This window comes from Etheostoma spectabile, chromosome 20 (genome assembly GCF_008692095.1).
Source record: "Etheostoma spectabile isolate EspeVRDwgs_2016 chromosome 20, UIUC_Espe_1.0, whole genome shotgun sequence".
Classification (NCBI taxonomy): domain Eukaryota; kingdom Metazoa; phylum Chordata; class Actinopteri; order Perciformes; family Percidae; genus Etheostoma; species Etheostoma spectabile.
In genome coordinates this window covers 1,481,432-1,496,989 of record NC_045752.1, presented here as the reverse complement: position 1 = coordinate 1,496,989, position 15,558 = coordinate 1,481,432, and the positions used below count along the sequence as shown (strand labels likewise).

The 15,558-nt window shown below is 40.1% G+C and overlaps 1 protein-coding gene and 1 long non-coding RNA gene across 2 annotated transcripts in view; one reads left to right on the top strand and one right to left on the bottom strand.

Moving 5' to 3' along the window:
- Positions 1-15,558, bottom strand: part of LOC116670400 (uncharacterized) — a 40,287-nt gene that overhangs the window by 17,501 nt on the left and 7,228 nt on the right. Inside the window, exons 2-5 of the long non-coding RNA XR_004327010.1 lie at positions 10,940-11,053; positions 10,579-10,624; positions 10,364-10,491; positions 10,113-10,229 (exon numbers count right to left, since the gene is read on the bottom strand). This is a non-coding gene — a long non-coding RNA (uncharacterized LOC116670400). The remainder of the gene's footprint in view (positions 1-10,112; positions 10,230-10,363; positions 10,492-10,578; positions 10,625-10,939; positions 11,054-15,558) is intronic.
- On the top strand, positions 390-7,684 carry txlnbb (taxilin beta b). The gene is given in 11 exon segments (XM_032500854.1): positions 390-576; positions 3,782-4,019; positions 4,390-4,481; positions 4,580-4,750; positions 5,673-5,867; positions 6,147-6,266; positions 6,383-6,457; positions 6,545-6,637; positions 6,872-6,967; positions 7,100-7,430; positions 7,433-7,684. Coding segments are annotated over 10 exon segments (1,584 nt in total). The 5' UTR covers positions 390-576; positions 3,782-3,796; the 3' UTR covers positions 7,621-7,684.

Sequence of the window (15,558 nt, the reverse complement as noted above, 5' to 3'; positions counted from 1 at the left end):
AAGAATAATAAATGAATGCTTCCAAAAATAGTTCTCACCTTGTGGATAATATTCAACCACTTTCAGGTTGCGTCAAATTCAGCAAAGCCCACACTGCATGTGTGGAGCATATATTAAGTGAGGAAAAGAGCTGTGAGCTTAGAGCCGGCTCTTTTCTGGGTTTGGGAGGTCTGTACTATTTCAGGCCAAACAGAAAAACTGTTTTTTTTCCCTCTCTCTCTCTCTCTTCGGCTCAGTGACTATGGCTGGCAGGCCCATTTGTTAGAATAATTATGTGGCTGTTAACAGCACCCCGGTTTAAAATAAAATCAGTACTGCAATGATTTAAAGCAGCAGAGGCGTAAAATGGCTGCTGAGAAGGCATTTGGATTGCATACGTTCCTGCTTAGATTACAATCAAAGGAGCGCTATGAGGTGTCCTGGATAGAGACAGTACCTCTGTCCTCTCTCTGTGCTCAGAGTGAGCTGCATGTGCTCCTCTGGTTTATTTTGAGGTGGTCTTATCACAGCTGTTGTATCTGTGGTGGCAGCCTGTCCCAAGCCCCTCAACACTCTTCCTTTCCCCACTCTGTCCTGGTAAGACCCTGTTTGCTCGTTACCCTGCTTCTTTAGGGACATTTACACTTAAATAGCATACACAATAACCTTAAATTCTGTGCTTCTGTGCTCTTCCTATTCTAAAAAGGTACTAATAACTATTTGTTTGAATTTGCTATCTGAAGCTTTGTAAAAACTGACAAGGAGTGAGACTCAATTGAGGCTTGCCTGTGTCATTTGTTAACAGAATGGAAAGAGATTCCTTTTGTATGAGCAAAAACTATTTCTACTTAATATTTGTTTAAATTATCTGACTATTGTTTCCTTGGACAGGGGAAAAAAAACAATCAATAATTCCCTTTCTTACAGTCACTGAATTTTCATTTGGATATCTGCCTCCTTTAGATATCTATATTGAATATAGATGAGGTCACTTATACCTTAATACCGATGTTTTTCAGAGTTGGAAATGCAGCTTTTGTACACACAGCCACTGACATTGACATCAATAAGAGTGGATTGGAAATAAATAAATAACTTGCCCATATAAAGAAGTTCCTAAAATAGCCTGTGGGGTCTGGGACAGGTGCTATGTGCTCTGCTTGTGAAAGCAGTGTGAAGGCTGCACTAATTTTATGCACGTAAACAGGCTCTGGCTGTGAGCCCTAACATCATAAGACAGGCACAATCACTGTGGTACAATAATACGCTTTGCAATCTTTAATTGACCGAAGTTGAAACTCTCAGAGCCACAAAAGACAACATTGTTTTTCCTGTTTTGATATTAAAGATGATATGCAGTCAAGAAAAAGAAAATACTGTATGGGCGTAGTTGGTGCATTTATTTAAAAAACAAGCATCTAATGTTTCTCCCTGAGCGCCTTCAGCACAGAATATACAGCTGTTTCTTTGTGCCTTGCTAAAAGGTACCACGGTGGTATTTGCTGAGGGAGATGGTGATTATTCATTTATTTTTCATTTTGGCTTTCATTATGAAATACTATTAGTATTGTGCTATTTAATCATTTGGTCAAAAAAATTATGAAAATACCCGTTATAAATATCCACAGTCCTATGTGGTGTCTTCAAATGATCTGATTTGTCCAGCCAATAGTCCAACATCCAAAGATATTCTGTTAACTTTCACATATCACAAAGAAAAGCAGAAAATCCTCTAGGATTTTTAGCAAGATTAAAACGTATGAGATTTCTCGGCAAGGTAAAAAGTGTCTTGCCATATCAGAACACAAGTGCAGAACCGCAGCCTCAAAATTAGCATATAAAATCCCCACTGTCCAAGATTGACTCTGAGTTTACATTTACAGAACGACTGAGGAAGAAATAAAGTACTTAGCATTAGAGAGTACAGCTGCCATCTCTCCACTGAACATATAGCATAAGTAACAGTGTAACTGTTAGTTATACAGGAGAAAAGCCATTCATTTGAGTTTGTGGCAAAGGCATTCAGTGCTGGTTTTTCATTTTGGAACTTTCGATTGAATAAAGGCCTCTTTTTCCAGTCTTATTTCTTCTTCGAAGTTTTCTGTAAAACAGTGTTAAAATCTCGTTTTGTCATTGATCTCGTGAACCCAATCTTGTGTCTAGTCTTGTGAGCTGGGAGTCTCATCCCAACCCTAATAAATCCTCACATTTGAGAAGCTGGAACCAGCAAATACTTTGCATCACTGCTTGTAAAAATATTAAAACAATTATCACCATCGTCATCAAAAATGTTGCCAATTACTTGTCTTTGGCTAATTGATTAATCAACTACTTGCTGCAGCCCTAATCTGTAAATTCAACCCGGTTGATTCATCAGTTTAGCCTTTTAGGTCTACGTCACGGTTACATTAGAAAAAGCACAGGTGTAAATAATAAAATGAATGATTCAGGGTTTCAGAACAGAGCCATCTTACCACTGTGCTTATGAAAAATCAAAGACACTGTTTACACTTGTTTTAAAATGGGTTTTGGTGATCCAAACCCAAGTGGACAGTAGAGACACATCGCACATTATTGGTTGTATAGGTACAACTGCTAATATGCCATATCAGCTGAATCCAACAATCTCCTTCCATAGGGCAAAACAATGATTAAACTCATCGTAAAATTGGGCGTTGGCGCACTGTCACCTAAACAACCACCACATCCTGCATTAATGACGTATTTTTCTGTTACACTACAAAAGATGTGTGGTCAAATGTTTCTCAGATCCAATTGCCCATGGACACATTTTAAAACCAAGTGTCAACATGGTAAAAATGTCCGCTGTGAAAAAGGCCAATTGCAAAGCTTTTTCTTACAGCCTAAAGTGAGTAGATCTTATTTCAGTTAAACAGAAGTTGAGTCCGGTCGAAACACATAGCTTTGTTGTTTGTAAATGTGGAGTGCTGTCAGTAGAGAGAAAAACAAAAACAATTGGTGCTGCCTACACCGTGTTATCCTGCTAGAGTTAGCACCTTAAACAGGGCAAGTTTTAAATGTATTTTTAGCCTCTTAACATATTTAAAATGTCATTAAATGTGCCTACCCATGTGCAGTGATTCCTTCTGAGAGAACACAGTGAATCTGACGGCTGGAGATGTCACAGAAATGCATAAAAGTTGTGCTAATTCAGCTGTGTTTAATTCCGGTGTTGATACTGCAAGGAGTGCTTAGGGACCGTCTACAAACTACAACACAGAAAAGAGATGCAAACATATTTTCAAAAATAAGTATATGCACTGCCTTCTTTTGTCATTAAATTGATAGCCTACGTATTTATGTTTTATCTCTTTTCTGTGTTGTAGTTTGGAGACGGTCCCTTAGCTCTCTAACTGTCAGCTGTCTCAGCTAAATTAGCACAACTTTCATGCATTTCTTTCACATCTACTGTAGTCAGATTCACTGTATTCACTTTGAACATCATAAAAACACGTTTAAAACTTGCCTTGTTTAAACCTGTTGGGTGCTAACTCTAGCACGAGGATAACACGGTGTAGGCAGCACCGACTGTTTTCATTTTTCTGTCTACTGACAGCACTCCATATTTACAAACAACAGAGCTACGTGTTGGAATCGACCGGAATTCTCCTTTAAGTATTATTCAAAATTAGGCTTTCAAAAGCATGCCATAGATTTGGAAGACAGTGGTTGGTCGGAGGTTGTCATATAAATCCATGAAATTAATCGCAAAAAAACAGATATTTTCAAATATCACTTCTTCTTCAGGTTCATTATCGAAAACCAACCGTTTCCCTCTCAGTTCTAGCGCAGAAAAATGGAGGCTTGTCCTGCACCCATGGGTCCCGAGGCGTTGCCAGCCGAGGGTCAGCACATTGACCTGACAGAAGACCTGGCCCAGCAGCTGGAGGACATCATTAGCACCTACCAGGCTGAGCAGAGTCCCGCTGAGCCAGAGGACACAGAGGAGGTCACAGCCGTCAAAGAAGCCGACACCCGCAAGGAGCAGAAACTGGAGAAGAAGATGCTCAAAAACCTAGGTGTCTTGTTTTTTCTAAAAAAATATTTTATTAATTTTTGGCTGAGGTAGGTTTCATTTAGCTCAGACAGCAAAGATTGCAGTCAGCAAAGTTGCACTGAAATTGATAGGTGTGTAAGCAGAGATGTAATGCGTGGAAGTGCATCTATCTGCAACAGATGAGCAGGTAAAGTTGTATCTATATGCTTTTTACAGTTGGCAATAGATTTCTCATAAGCCCTATTACAAAATAATTTCTTTTGATAAGTAACTTTAGGTGTACATATCATTGTATTATAATCCTCATGCTATGAGGTAATCAAAATGAATTAAGTTTAAACTTGGCTTGTGACTGACGTTTAATTTGTGTGAAATTCTCTGTGGCTGTTCAGGGAAGGAAGCCATGCTGCTGATGCAAAGTTTGAACAAACTCAACACTCCAGAACAGAAACTGGAAGCCATCATCAAGAAGCATGCTGAGCTGGTAAGAGGATGAATATAGAAAATTGGAAGGAGAACATATACAAGTGGCATCTTTTCCCTTGTGGGCATGTGTCTGGATGTTTCTGTGTATTTCTGAAGTTGGAAGAGCATCGGAGCGACCAGAAGCAGCTCAAGGTTCTGCAGAAGAAGTTGCTCCAGGTGATGAAAGAGAAGGATCAGCTGCAGAGCGAGCACAGCCGGGCCGTGCTGGCGCGCAGTAAACTGGAGGGGCTCTGCCGAGAGCTGCAGAGGCACAACAAGACTTTAAAGGTACTTCAACTACCGTCATTTTAGTATTGTGTATGAATAACTAAACACCAAATCTCTTAGAAGCACGGTATCAAATCTGAGCTACTGAAATTCTCATTTGTTGTTAGAGGGGATCCACACAGCCTACGTTTGACATCAGACAAACGCAGGTCTTTCCATTCATTTTAAATAAGAGTAGCGGGTTCAGACTATGGCGGGGTTTGCCGCAGGGGGAACACGCAAAAAAATGCAGCATACCTGCGGCAAAAAGTTGAGACAAACTCAACTTTTGGAGAATCACAACCCTACATCAAGCTGGTCCTGCACAATTAATCATAAAATCACAATCTTGATTTACAGATTTTTTTTTAATGACTTTGAGTCTCATTTAATTCTTCGAGCCGATTGCATCACAAACGCTACTTCTTTCTACTGTGAGTTTTAAACAGACTGTATAAAATAGGTTTTAAAGTGGTCTTCTCTGCGATGGTCTCTCTTCTCTTCATTGAGGCCTCTATGTGTACAAGCTTGTGGTGATGCGCAATGTGATATAGGTGCCAAAAAAAATCTATGTTTGGTACTGCTGTTTGGTACTCTGGTACAAGCTCTGTACACCCCAGGAGTTTGTATAACAGCTGAATATTTGCCAAACAACAAAACACAGTCGATCTGTCTCACTGTTCTCTTTTCTTTCTCCGTGAAATGAAGCTGGCTTTAAGTGCGGTCGGAAATGTCGCGACCTATGAACAATCTGACAGAAAAAGGTAGTTGTAAAATATAAAGTCTACTTGTGCTACATTGGGGGGGTTAAAGGCCACAATAGGACGCCACAGATATGAAATAAAGAGGACAAGCTATGATGCCTAGTTCTTCATCATTGTGCAAATTGCAAATGTATCATACATGGTTGTTTTGAGCTTAAATATCCATGCTTGAAATGCAGGAAGAGACCCTGCAGAGGTGCAGAGAGGACGACCTGAAGAGGAAAGAGATCACCACCCATTTCCAAGGGACGCTTAGTGATATTCAGGCCCAAATTGAGGAACACAGCGGCCGCAACACCAAGCTGTGCCAGGAGAACAGCGCTCTGGCAGAGAAACTCAAGGGGCTCATTACACAGTACGACCAGCGAGAGGCGGTATGGATCCTGCCGCTTACTGAGCATACATGGGTTCAATACAGAGGCACAAAAAGTTTGATCTATACATGCAAATCTGCCTGACACTACCTGAACTACACTTATCTAAGACCTCACACATCTGGCCCTCCGTGCCAGTTTCAAGCACACACAATATTTGCACATTACACCCAGGGCTTGCTTTTATTAGTTACAGTATTTCAGGTTTATGCAGCCAAAGACTCCCTGAGCAAGAAATGAAACAGCTTTCTCTCATAAATTCACCCAACTGTCTTCCAGAACCTGGAAAAGGTGTTCAAACACAGAGACCTGAAAGAAAAGCTGCTGGAAACCAAACTCACGCAGGCCAACATGATACTGAATGAGACGGAGGAGAAGCACAAGCTGGAAAAAGAGCTTGTACGTTTTTGTGTATCAGATTTGTAGAGTGCTTCAATAATTTTTAATAACATTTTTGCAATTCTATTCCCCTAATGCTCCTTTTCATGCATGAACCATTTTATCAAATTCCACAGCTCTTAAAACAGGTAGCAGAGTATAAAATGAAAGTGAAGGTCATGAAGGAGCAGGAAAAAGATATGAAGATCCAGGTACAGTGACAGGGCATCATGAGCAAAATTGACTTGTTTTTCTAGATGCACATATTGCATAATGTATTTCTCACTTTTTCTCCTCAGCTTGATATGTACTCCAAAAAGTTTGATGAATTCCAGGGCACTGTATCTCAGAGTAACAGTGTCTACACTGGCTTCAAACAGGACATGGACAAAGTAAGAACACTTGCAAAGAATCTTTGAAGTCAGCTTCAGGATATTGGTTAGATTACTATGTTTATCTGGGAATAAAAACGTGATAAAAACAGGAATAAGAGAAAACAATCCCATGGGATTTATACTTACACTAAATCTGACAGACTGTATATTTCTACACACTATTGCGGCAGTTATTTTTAGAAGTGGCTTTGATTGTGTACTTAGTAATGTGATTTCTTTTGTGTGATGTAGATGGCCAAGAAAATGAAAAAGATGGACAAAGAGTGCCAGTCATGGAAGACCCGCTTTGATGGCTGCAACAAGAGTCTCCTTGACATGGTGGCAGATGTAAGAAAAATCTTTTCCTCTGTCATTTATAGCCCAATACAAGGGTTTAATTGTTGGTATCTTTTTACTAGACCAAGACAAAGATGCCCTCACTTTTAAAAAATACTATTCATGCATTTCAATCCTTTACAGAAAGCAATCAAGGAAAAGGAATTTGAGCTTATCATGACCAAGAACCAGAAGCTTGAGAATCTGTGCAGGGCTTTGCAAGAGGAGAGAAAGAGTCTTCACGAGAAGGTGCAGGGGGCTGGAAGTCAACCAGGCATCAACCCTACTAAACCAACAGAGAAGGGCCCCGAGGAGCTGGAGACCGCTAAAGCCCCTAAAGAAGATGACGCTGCACACAATACTGCAGCTCCTGCCCCCGCTGCCCCCGCTGCCCCCGCCGGGACACCGACAGCCGAAACTCCCCTGACCAGGGAGCTGGCTAAGCTGAAGGCTGAGCAGAGCCGCCTGAAGGAGATTACCGCTCTTTCACAATCTCTCATGTCATAGCCACAGAAAAAGTTGTTAGCCAATCGCAAGGACTCTCTGAGGGTGTCCAGGAGCCAGAAGAGAACCACATAGAGGAGAGCAATGGCAAACACCTCCAGGAAGTCGAGGAGGATGGATGCCAAGAACAGAGAGATTTGGAAATGGAGTCAGTTGATTAATGCTGCAACTAATGTGGAAAATCAGCCTCATGTGAGCTTCCTAGCAATAAAAAGAAAAACGCTGGCTTTGTGCTCAGTGACTGATCCCGATATGTCAAGATTTAAAAAAAAAAAAAAAAAAAGTTAATTTTAGTAGCTGCAACAGGCCAACTACAACTCAGCAGCATGCATTTTCTAACGCTTAGAAAATGCTTGCCCTGATTGATCATCAATACAAACGATTACCAACAGTGTTATAAAATATATTTTTTTGATTAAAAAAAAAATTCAAAAAGATACAAGACTGTAGACAGAATATAATAAGTCACGGTTTCAAAAACTACTAACATTTTCTGTCATACCGTTCATAAGGTATGAACCATTTTTTAGTGTTGAAGGACAGAAAGTATAGTTTAGAAATCCCTGTCCCTGTCAGTGTGCAGTGTGTTTAAAAATAAAAAACAATTTTACAAAAACATATTTTTTTTTATAATTTGTTTTAAATGTATTATTTTAAAGCTGGAATTGCGATACCGCAATACCGTGACACCGTGATATTTTTGCTGAAGGTCATCATACTGTCATAAAGGTATACCGGCCCTCGCAAAGTGCATTTCTGCAAGAGACATCCAATCAGAGCTTAAAAAGCTGTTCAAGTGCGGCCTCTAGCTCACCTGCTATAGTGCACGTCCCATGTAGGCTCGGTCCCTGCTAGCGACCCAGATTAGAATCCGACCCAAGCTCCATTGCGGCATGTCATCCCTCCCCCCCCCCTCTCTCATTTAATGTCTCTCCTCAGATGTTTTAAATAAAAGGAAAAAACCCTTTAGAAAAAATATGTTTAACTTTTTTCATAATTCAGACGCTACCCTGTGTTTTGTTCACAACTGCAACAACAAAGCATTTTGAAATGTGTGCATCTGACTGACTTCTCCATAGAAACAGCAGGCAAGGCTTATGGGTATTGTAGTATTTAAAGATGTCCTCCATTACAAGCTGATGGACAAAACAAGATTCCTACCGTGTTTCTATGTTATATATTATATTAACAATGAGAATGGCAAGACTTCCAGAACCTGCTGCTCCTCCTCCTCCTACTTTGCACCTTTATTCACAATTCTGGATGAGGTTGTAGCAGAGTTATTTTACCCACAACATAAGTGAAAATTGCGTTTTCGCAATTTGCTAAAATGAGCTAAAAGACATTTGGGGGCAACTAGCAATTTAGTATTGCATTTCTAAAAAGTTGGGGGACTAACAGGCAACAGATTTTTTTTTTCTTCTAAAAAGACTGGATCATACATTTCCCATAATACAACCAATAGCTTCTTCTTATTAGACCCTTCCTATTTGGTTCTTTTAAACTTCTAAAAAATGTGTCTGTTGTCAACCGAGTTATTTTCTCAGACCTGACAAAGTTCCTTCCAGAACCACCGAAGACATTATACAACCATTCACACAAGCGGTAGTACTTATGTCTAGTAAACTGATCTTCATGAGTAAAATCTGTGTCCCTTTAAATGGGCTCAAAAAGAAAATCGTTTTGTTTCCCCATTTCCTCAAAGTGGAGAGACTGTTCACTCCGGTGCACTGATAAGATAAGAAGCTGCATATCTTATGAAACTTTTACAAAACGAACAAAAGAAAATGGCTGATAGAGCAGACCCGACTGCGGTGAAAGCTCTCACACCTTTTGTAGAAAATAGAAAAGCGCTGCTGGATCTCTGCGAGAAGGGAGCAGGGAAGGTAGGCAGCATTTTGAGGGGCCAGACAAGTGCACATAAAAATAGACATGCAGACAGCGTGTTCTGCAGTTGACAGGTGATTTATGGTGGTACCATGAGTGGGGGTAAGCGGGAGGCCTGTCAATTGTAAGATGTAAAGAAGGTACCCAAACAGACTTTCAGACATTAAATTAATTTGCTTTGTCTCACACAGGCTCTCTCCCGGAATTCATCAGGCAGAAAAAACGCATAGAACAAAAACAGCCGCTGCTGGGTCTGATTGAAGCTGGTGCAGATTTTTACAGAAGGTTATGGGCTGTACACAGTACACAGTACAGTAGTAACAACCTATAAAATACAATTTATATTAAAGTAAAAAAGTAAATGAAACTTCATAGCAGCACAACTCCAGCTTTTCACTCTTAGACATGCAGAGATGAGCCGTTTACTTCTATTATTTCCTAATTTTACAGTTTGTCTGTAAAGAGGAAAAAGGATGCAGAGGACCTCTGGAGACCAGACCAGTAAGAGCTACAACTAAAATACAATGCCAAAAGAGCTAGAAAGGATGGTGACTAACTGAGGTCACCAAACCTGCTGTACCTGACACCCTGACGTAGAAAACATCTGCTGAGAGACCCGATTGTGCAACAGTAGACCTTGCTGTGCATTTATTAACTCACTTCTTAAAATATATATATATTTTATATATATTTTATAACATATTGTGTACTTAAAACTAAACTAAATTATGGAGTAGACATTATCTCTCCAGTGTTTGGTGTTTACCTGATTCTTCTCCAGATCTTTAAGGTGGAGACGGCCCAGTAGTCAGGAGAACTGACAGACCAAAATCCGCAGGGTCTTTTTTTATCTTTCCCAAGATATTTCTCTAATGTCACTGTTCTGCAAGACACACAGAAACAGTAAAATATTTAAATGCAAAATAGGCCACAGCAACACAAAGGTTTTGGCAGATAATGTCACAGGGTTTAGTTTAATAACTTATAAAAGCGTAAAAACAAATGAATCAAACTTACCCTCCTGTTTTGGCATCAATGAGAGATGTATCTGGTGAAGTATATTTTGACTGATGGTTGCCCACCAGTATTTCAGCGCCCAGTTGTAACTCATCATCCAAACGCTGGAGAGAGGCATCCCACTGCACCTGTATTACATTGGCCACAGTCAGAAAAAAATGAAATGCCACGATGTGAATTAAAAATAAAAATAAAAAGTTGCGTCAGTAACTCACTTCTAGTTGCTGATAGTCCTGCACAGCATCCTGTGAAGCAGCAAAGCTGGAGAAATCACACAGCAAAGTGAAATTAGTAAATGAAGTTAAAGGTTTGTAGAATTTGCACCCACGCTCTGAGTGTCTTACTTGATTGTGGCTTGATTTGACTCAAATTCTCACTGAAATTTGAGTATGTCATTGGAGACGGTGACATTGGAGCAATCGTGGCCCCAATTTCTGCTTTATAGACTGGCCAGTATCTGACAGGAGCGGCCTCGTTTTCTTTATGGTAAATTTCTATCTTACTATACCTGCCAACATGTCTTTCAAACACTCTTAGCTTTCTGAAAAGATACATAGGAGAAAAAATTAAACTTACCAATTTAAGATATCTGTTTCAGTCTCTAAGAAGTTTCTCACATTTGTTTTAGGTGTGATGTCGGTGCTGTACAGTGGACTGGTGACAAAGTTGCCTGAGATGAGTGGAGTCGCCCTACCAGAGAGCAGAGAGGATGTGAAGAATCTAAGAGGTTAAATGGATTATATTAAAATGCTATTAGAATAGGGTTGCACAATAATGACAAAATGTATTACTGCTATATTGAGCATGAATTTTGCGATGTCGATATTTATTTTTAAACATATAAAAACACAAACGTTACAGGAAAACCCTTAAAATACATTCATAGTAGGGCTGCACGATTATGGCCAAAATGATAATCGCGATTATTTTGATCAAAATTTTGATCGCGATTATTCTCACGATTATTTGTTGATTTTAACCAAAACAAATTTTATTGTCACATAGGCTATTTATAACTGCGAGAGGGAGTGTGATGGACGCTACTCACAGAGAGACGGCTGACTCATTATGAACGGGTCCAGCACGGGTCGAACGGCGGATACACACGTCGTGTGTATTAAACGTCTGTATCTTCACTGTGCTGCATTTTTATGAACTATGATATTCTGGCCATGGTCCAGGCTACGGTCCAGCAGCTCCGTCTCACGCTGTTACTCTACCAACTGAAGTTAGCTGCATTCAAAAACTTCTTCTGTGTTCTTCGCCGTAGCGGCCGCGATAACAGTTACCCGCGGAAACACTGGTACAAATACAGGTTTGCCCCTCATACTTAACAATATACAGCTGTGTTAATGAAAAATTAAAACTGTAGACATATATCAGAAGTGTGGACCGGCGGCCGCTGTGTGGCGGGGCGCGGAGAGTAAGAGGAGAGAGAGTAGGACGAGAGAGCGTAGAAAGATCCAACACAGGCACGGCTTTACAGACGAAATGGGTCACGTAACGCAAAGTTAAACCATATCCATATAAACAGCATTGCAGCGGATGCGAGGACATTAGCACCGGTGCGTCCTAGAAGAGCTAACTGCTAACAGACGCTACTAGCTAACAGCTAACAGACGCTGACTAGCACTGGTCACTGCTGTTGTCTGAAAAACAAATGGGACAAAGTGTTGCGTTTACTGGTAAACTGGTAAACCTTGAGACTGACGTATTACCGACTGCTATCTGTTGAGTTTTCCTCACGCTACTCTGTCCTCTGTGACTGTCTACATCTAGAAACTTAGCTGCACGGGGTGCAGTGAACTACTCTGACTGGCTCATGAGCAGACGGCTTTATGGAGCGGGAGATGGGCTTTGCAAAAAACCCGGAGCGTTCTATGAAATGACGCTTTATAAAAAATAATCGCTCGATCACGCAAATTTGATCGTGGGAAGTCCAAATCGTGATCGCGATTAAAATTCGATTAATTGTGCAGCCCTAATTCATAGAATATCAAAACAACAAGTTTTTATACAACACAAGGGTTCATTTAAACTGACAGTATAACCTGAATAAATAATAACAATGTGGGATATTACTATGCACTCATTGTACAGTGTCTTGTGGTGGTTTTTGAGGTGAGAAAAGAGGTTGGTTGTATGCTGACCAACAAAATATGCAAGTACTAATCACAACGCACAACCACGAGCGCATCTCTCCACAAAATAAACAGACAATCTCATACTTTTTGGTACATTTTTGATAGTGATACTGCACAACGTGACTTTGCAACACTAACTATGACCCGCAATTAACAGACGGCCAATGTCACAAGGAACCAATACTTTGCAGTGTCAAACCAACAAGAAGAAGAAATTAATCTTCCAGTTTCCCAAATTCTTATGAGTGTAATAGAAAAAGACGATGGTAAATAAATAAAGCACAAAAGCGTTTATGACACAACAGGAAGAAGGTGTCAAGAGGGGGTAAGATGGCAGCAAAGGTGCGACAAAAGTCACAAATCTGTGAATCTGAAAAGAATATGTCTGTAAATCTAGATTTACATAGCACATTTCAGCACAGGGCAATTCAAAATGCTTTACATAAAACATTGAACATTAAAAAGCAAGATACCAAATTAAAAATAAATACAAATTGATGAATACAAATAAAATACAAGAATAAAATTCACAGTTCAATATAAAAATGAAGAATAGGCAACATTAAAAAGAAAGGTCTTCAGCCTTAACATAAAATAGCTGAGAGTTGCGGCTGACTTGCAGCTTTCTGGAAGTTTGTTCCAAATATCTGGAGCATAAAAACTGAATGCAGCTTTCCCCTGTTTAGTTCCAACTCTGGGGACAAAAAGCAGACTTGTCCCAGATGATCTGAGAGGTCTGGGTGGTTCATAGTGCAATAACAGATCAGAAATATATATTGTCCCTAAGCAATTTAGGGATTTATAAACCAGAAGAAGTATTTTTAAGTCTATGCTTTGAGACACAGGAAGCCAGTGTAAAGACTTCAGAACTGGAGTGATATGATCCACTTTCTTGGTCTTAGTTAGAACTCGGGCAGCAGCGTTCTGAATCAGCTTCAGATGTCTAATCGATTTTTTTGGTAAGGACCTGTAAGGACACCGTCACAATAATCAAGTCTACTAAAGATAAAAACATGGACACGTTTTTTCCAAGTCCTGCTGAGTCTTCTAATCCTTAATATATTCTTGAAATGGTAATAGGCTGATTCTTTTACTGTCTTAATGTGGCTGTTGAAATTCAGATCTGGGTCCATGACAACACCAAGACTTTTTGCTTTGTCTGTTGTTTTCAACATTGCCGCTTGAAGCTGAATGCTGACCTTTAATTATTCATCCTTTGCTCCAAAAAGTACCATCTCAGTTTTTTCTTCAATTAATTTAAGAAATTTTGGCACATCCAGTTGTTGGTTAGTTTCGGTATTGGGCGATGCTCAGATACATAATTGCCTATACAGTCCCTGACAAAAGTCTTGTCGCTTATCCATTTTGTAGAAACACCTGCTATTAACCTGACTTTTAATTAATCAATTGGTGTAAAGAATAGCTCATATGAAAAGCTAAAACCCTCTCATATGATGTTCAATGCACTGAAATAAATTAGTTTCACTAAAAAAGATTATTATTTAAACAAGACAGAAAGGTACATTTTGGCAAGACAACGTTTTGTCGCCTATACATAAATTGAACAAATTTACTACAAATACCAAATATGTCAGCAAATTAAATAGTGGTGCTGTGAGATCCAAATTTAATATCTTGTATGACTTCCATGAGCTTTAAGGACTGCATCCATGCGGTTTGGCAAGGATTCAGACAATGTATTGATGAAGTCATCAGGAGTAGCTAGGAAAGCAGTCTTGCATGCCTCCCAGAGTTCATCAATATCTTTGGTTTGGTCTTCCCTGCTTCCTCTTTCTTTTTTTTTTTTTTCTCTGTCTGGTGACTGGCCGGCCAATCCTGGAGCATCTGATCTTCTTCCCCCTTGAGGAACTTTGAAGTGGAGATGGAGTATGCGATGGGGGCACCATCCTGCTGGAGAATTTGGCCTCTTTTATGGTTGGGAAAATAAGAGGTAGCTAAGATTCTTGGTATTTGAGACTATTGATGTTACCTTCCACCCTGCAGATCTTTCGCACACCCCCCATACTGGATGTAACCCCAGACCATGATTTTTCCGCCACCAAACTTCACTGTTTTCTGGGTGAATCTTGGATCCATGCGGGCTCCAGTAGGTCTCCTGCAATATTTGCGGCAACTGTGGTGTAATTCAACAGAAGACTCATCTGAAAAATCCACTTTCTTCTACTCTCCAGCGTCCATCCTTTCAGCAAGGCTGTGGGCCTTGGCAAATGCCACACGGTTTTTCAATTTTCTTTTGTTTAGTGCTGGCTTCTGGGCACTGATTCGACCATGGAGGCCATTTCGAGACAGAATCCGACAAACTGTTTCAGGTTGACAAAGGGACTTCAGGGGACCAGGTCTGGTGGACCCTCTGCTGCAGTGGAAATGGGCTGGCCTTGGATTTTCGAGCCAACAAACGGTCGTCTCGAGCAGTTGTCTTGCGGGGTCTGCCTGACCTGGCTTGTCAAAAACATCTCCAGTGTCTTCAGATGTTTTTTTAATCCTCTGTACTTGACGCTGAGACACATTGAAGTGTCTGCCACATCAGCAGTGGATCTGGTCTTCAGCCTCTTGATAATCCAAACTTTAGTCTCAGGGTGAATCTTAGGCATGTTTGCAGAGGTCTAGTTGCAATGATGTGAAGGTCTAGTGTACTGGGTTGTTTTTATACACACCTGAGACCTAATTGATCCATTATTAGTCAGAGGTGAAGCTCATATGACAAGGCGACAACACTTATGTCTTTGCAAAAATTGACTCAATGGGCTTTACCAAGCTGTGAATATTAGAATACTTTTTGACAGTTTCTTTTTGCACTCAAACATTATGACAAAAGCTGTTGGGATTAAAATGAGCCATTTCTTGTAAATAAATCTTGATTAGAAATATATTTCAGCGGCACTTCAGGTCAATTTGTAATCAAACAACAAGACTTTTGTCAGGGACTGTAGACACAAAGTAGTTTCTGTTCTTACGGTAGGATTCAAACCAGTTTAGAACTGAGCCAGAAAGGCCAACCCAGTTTTTCAGTCGTTCTAGTAATATGTCATG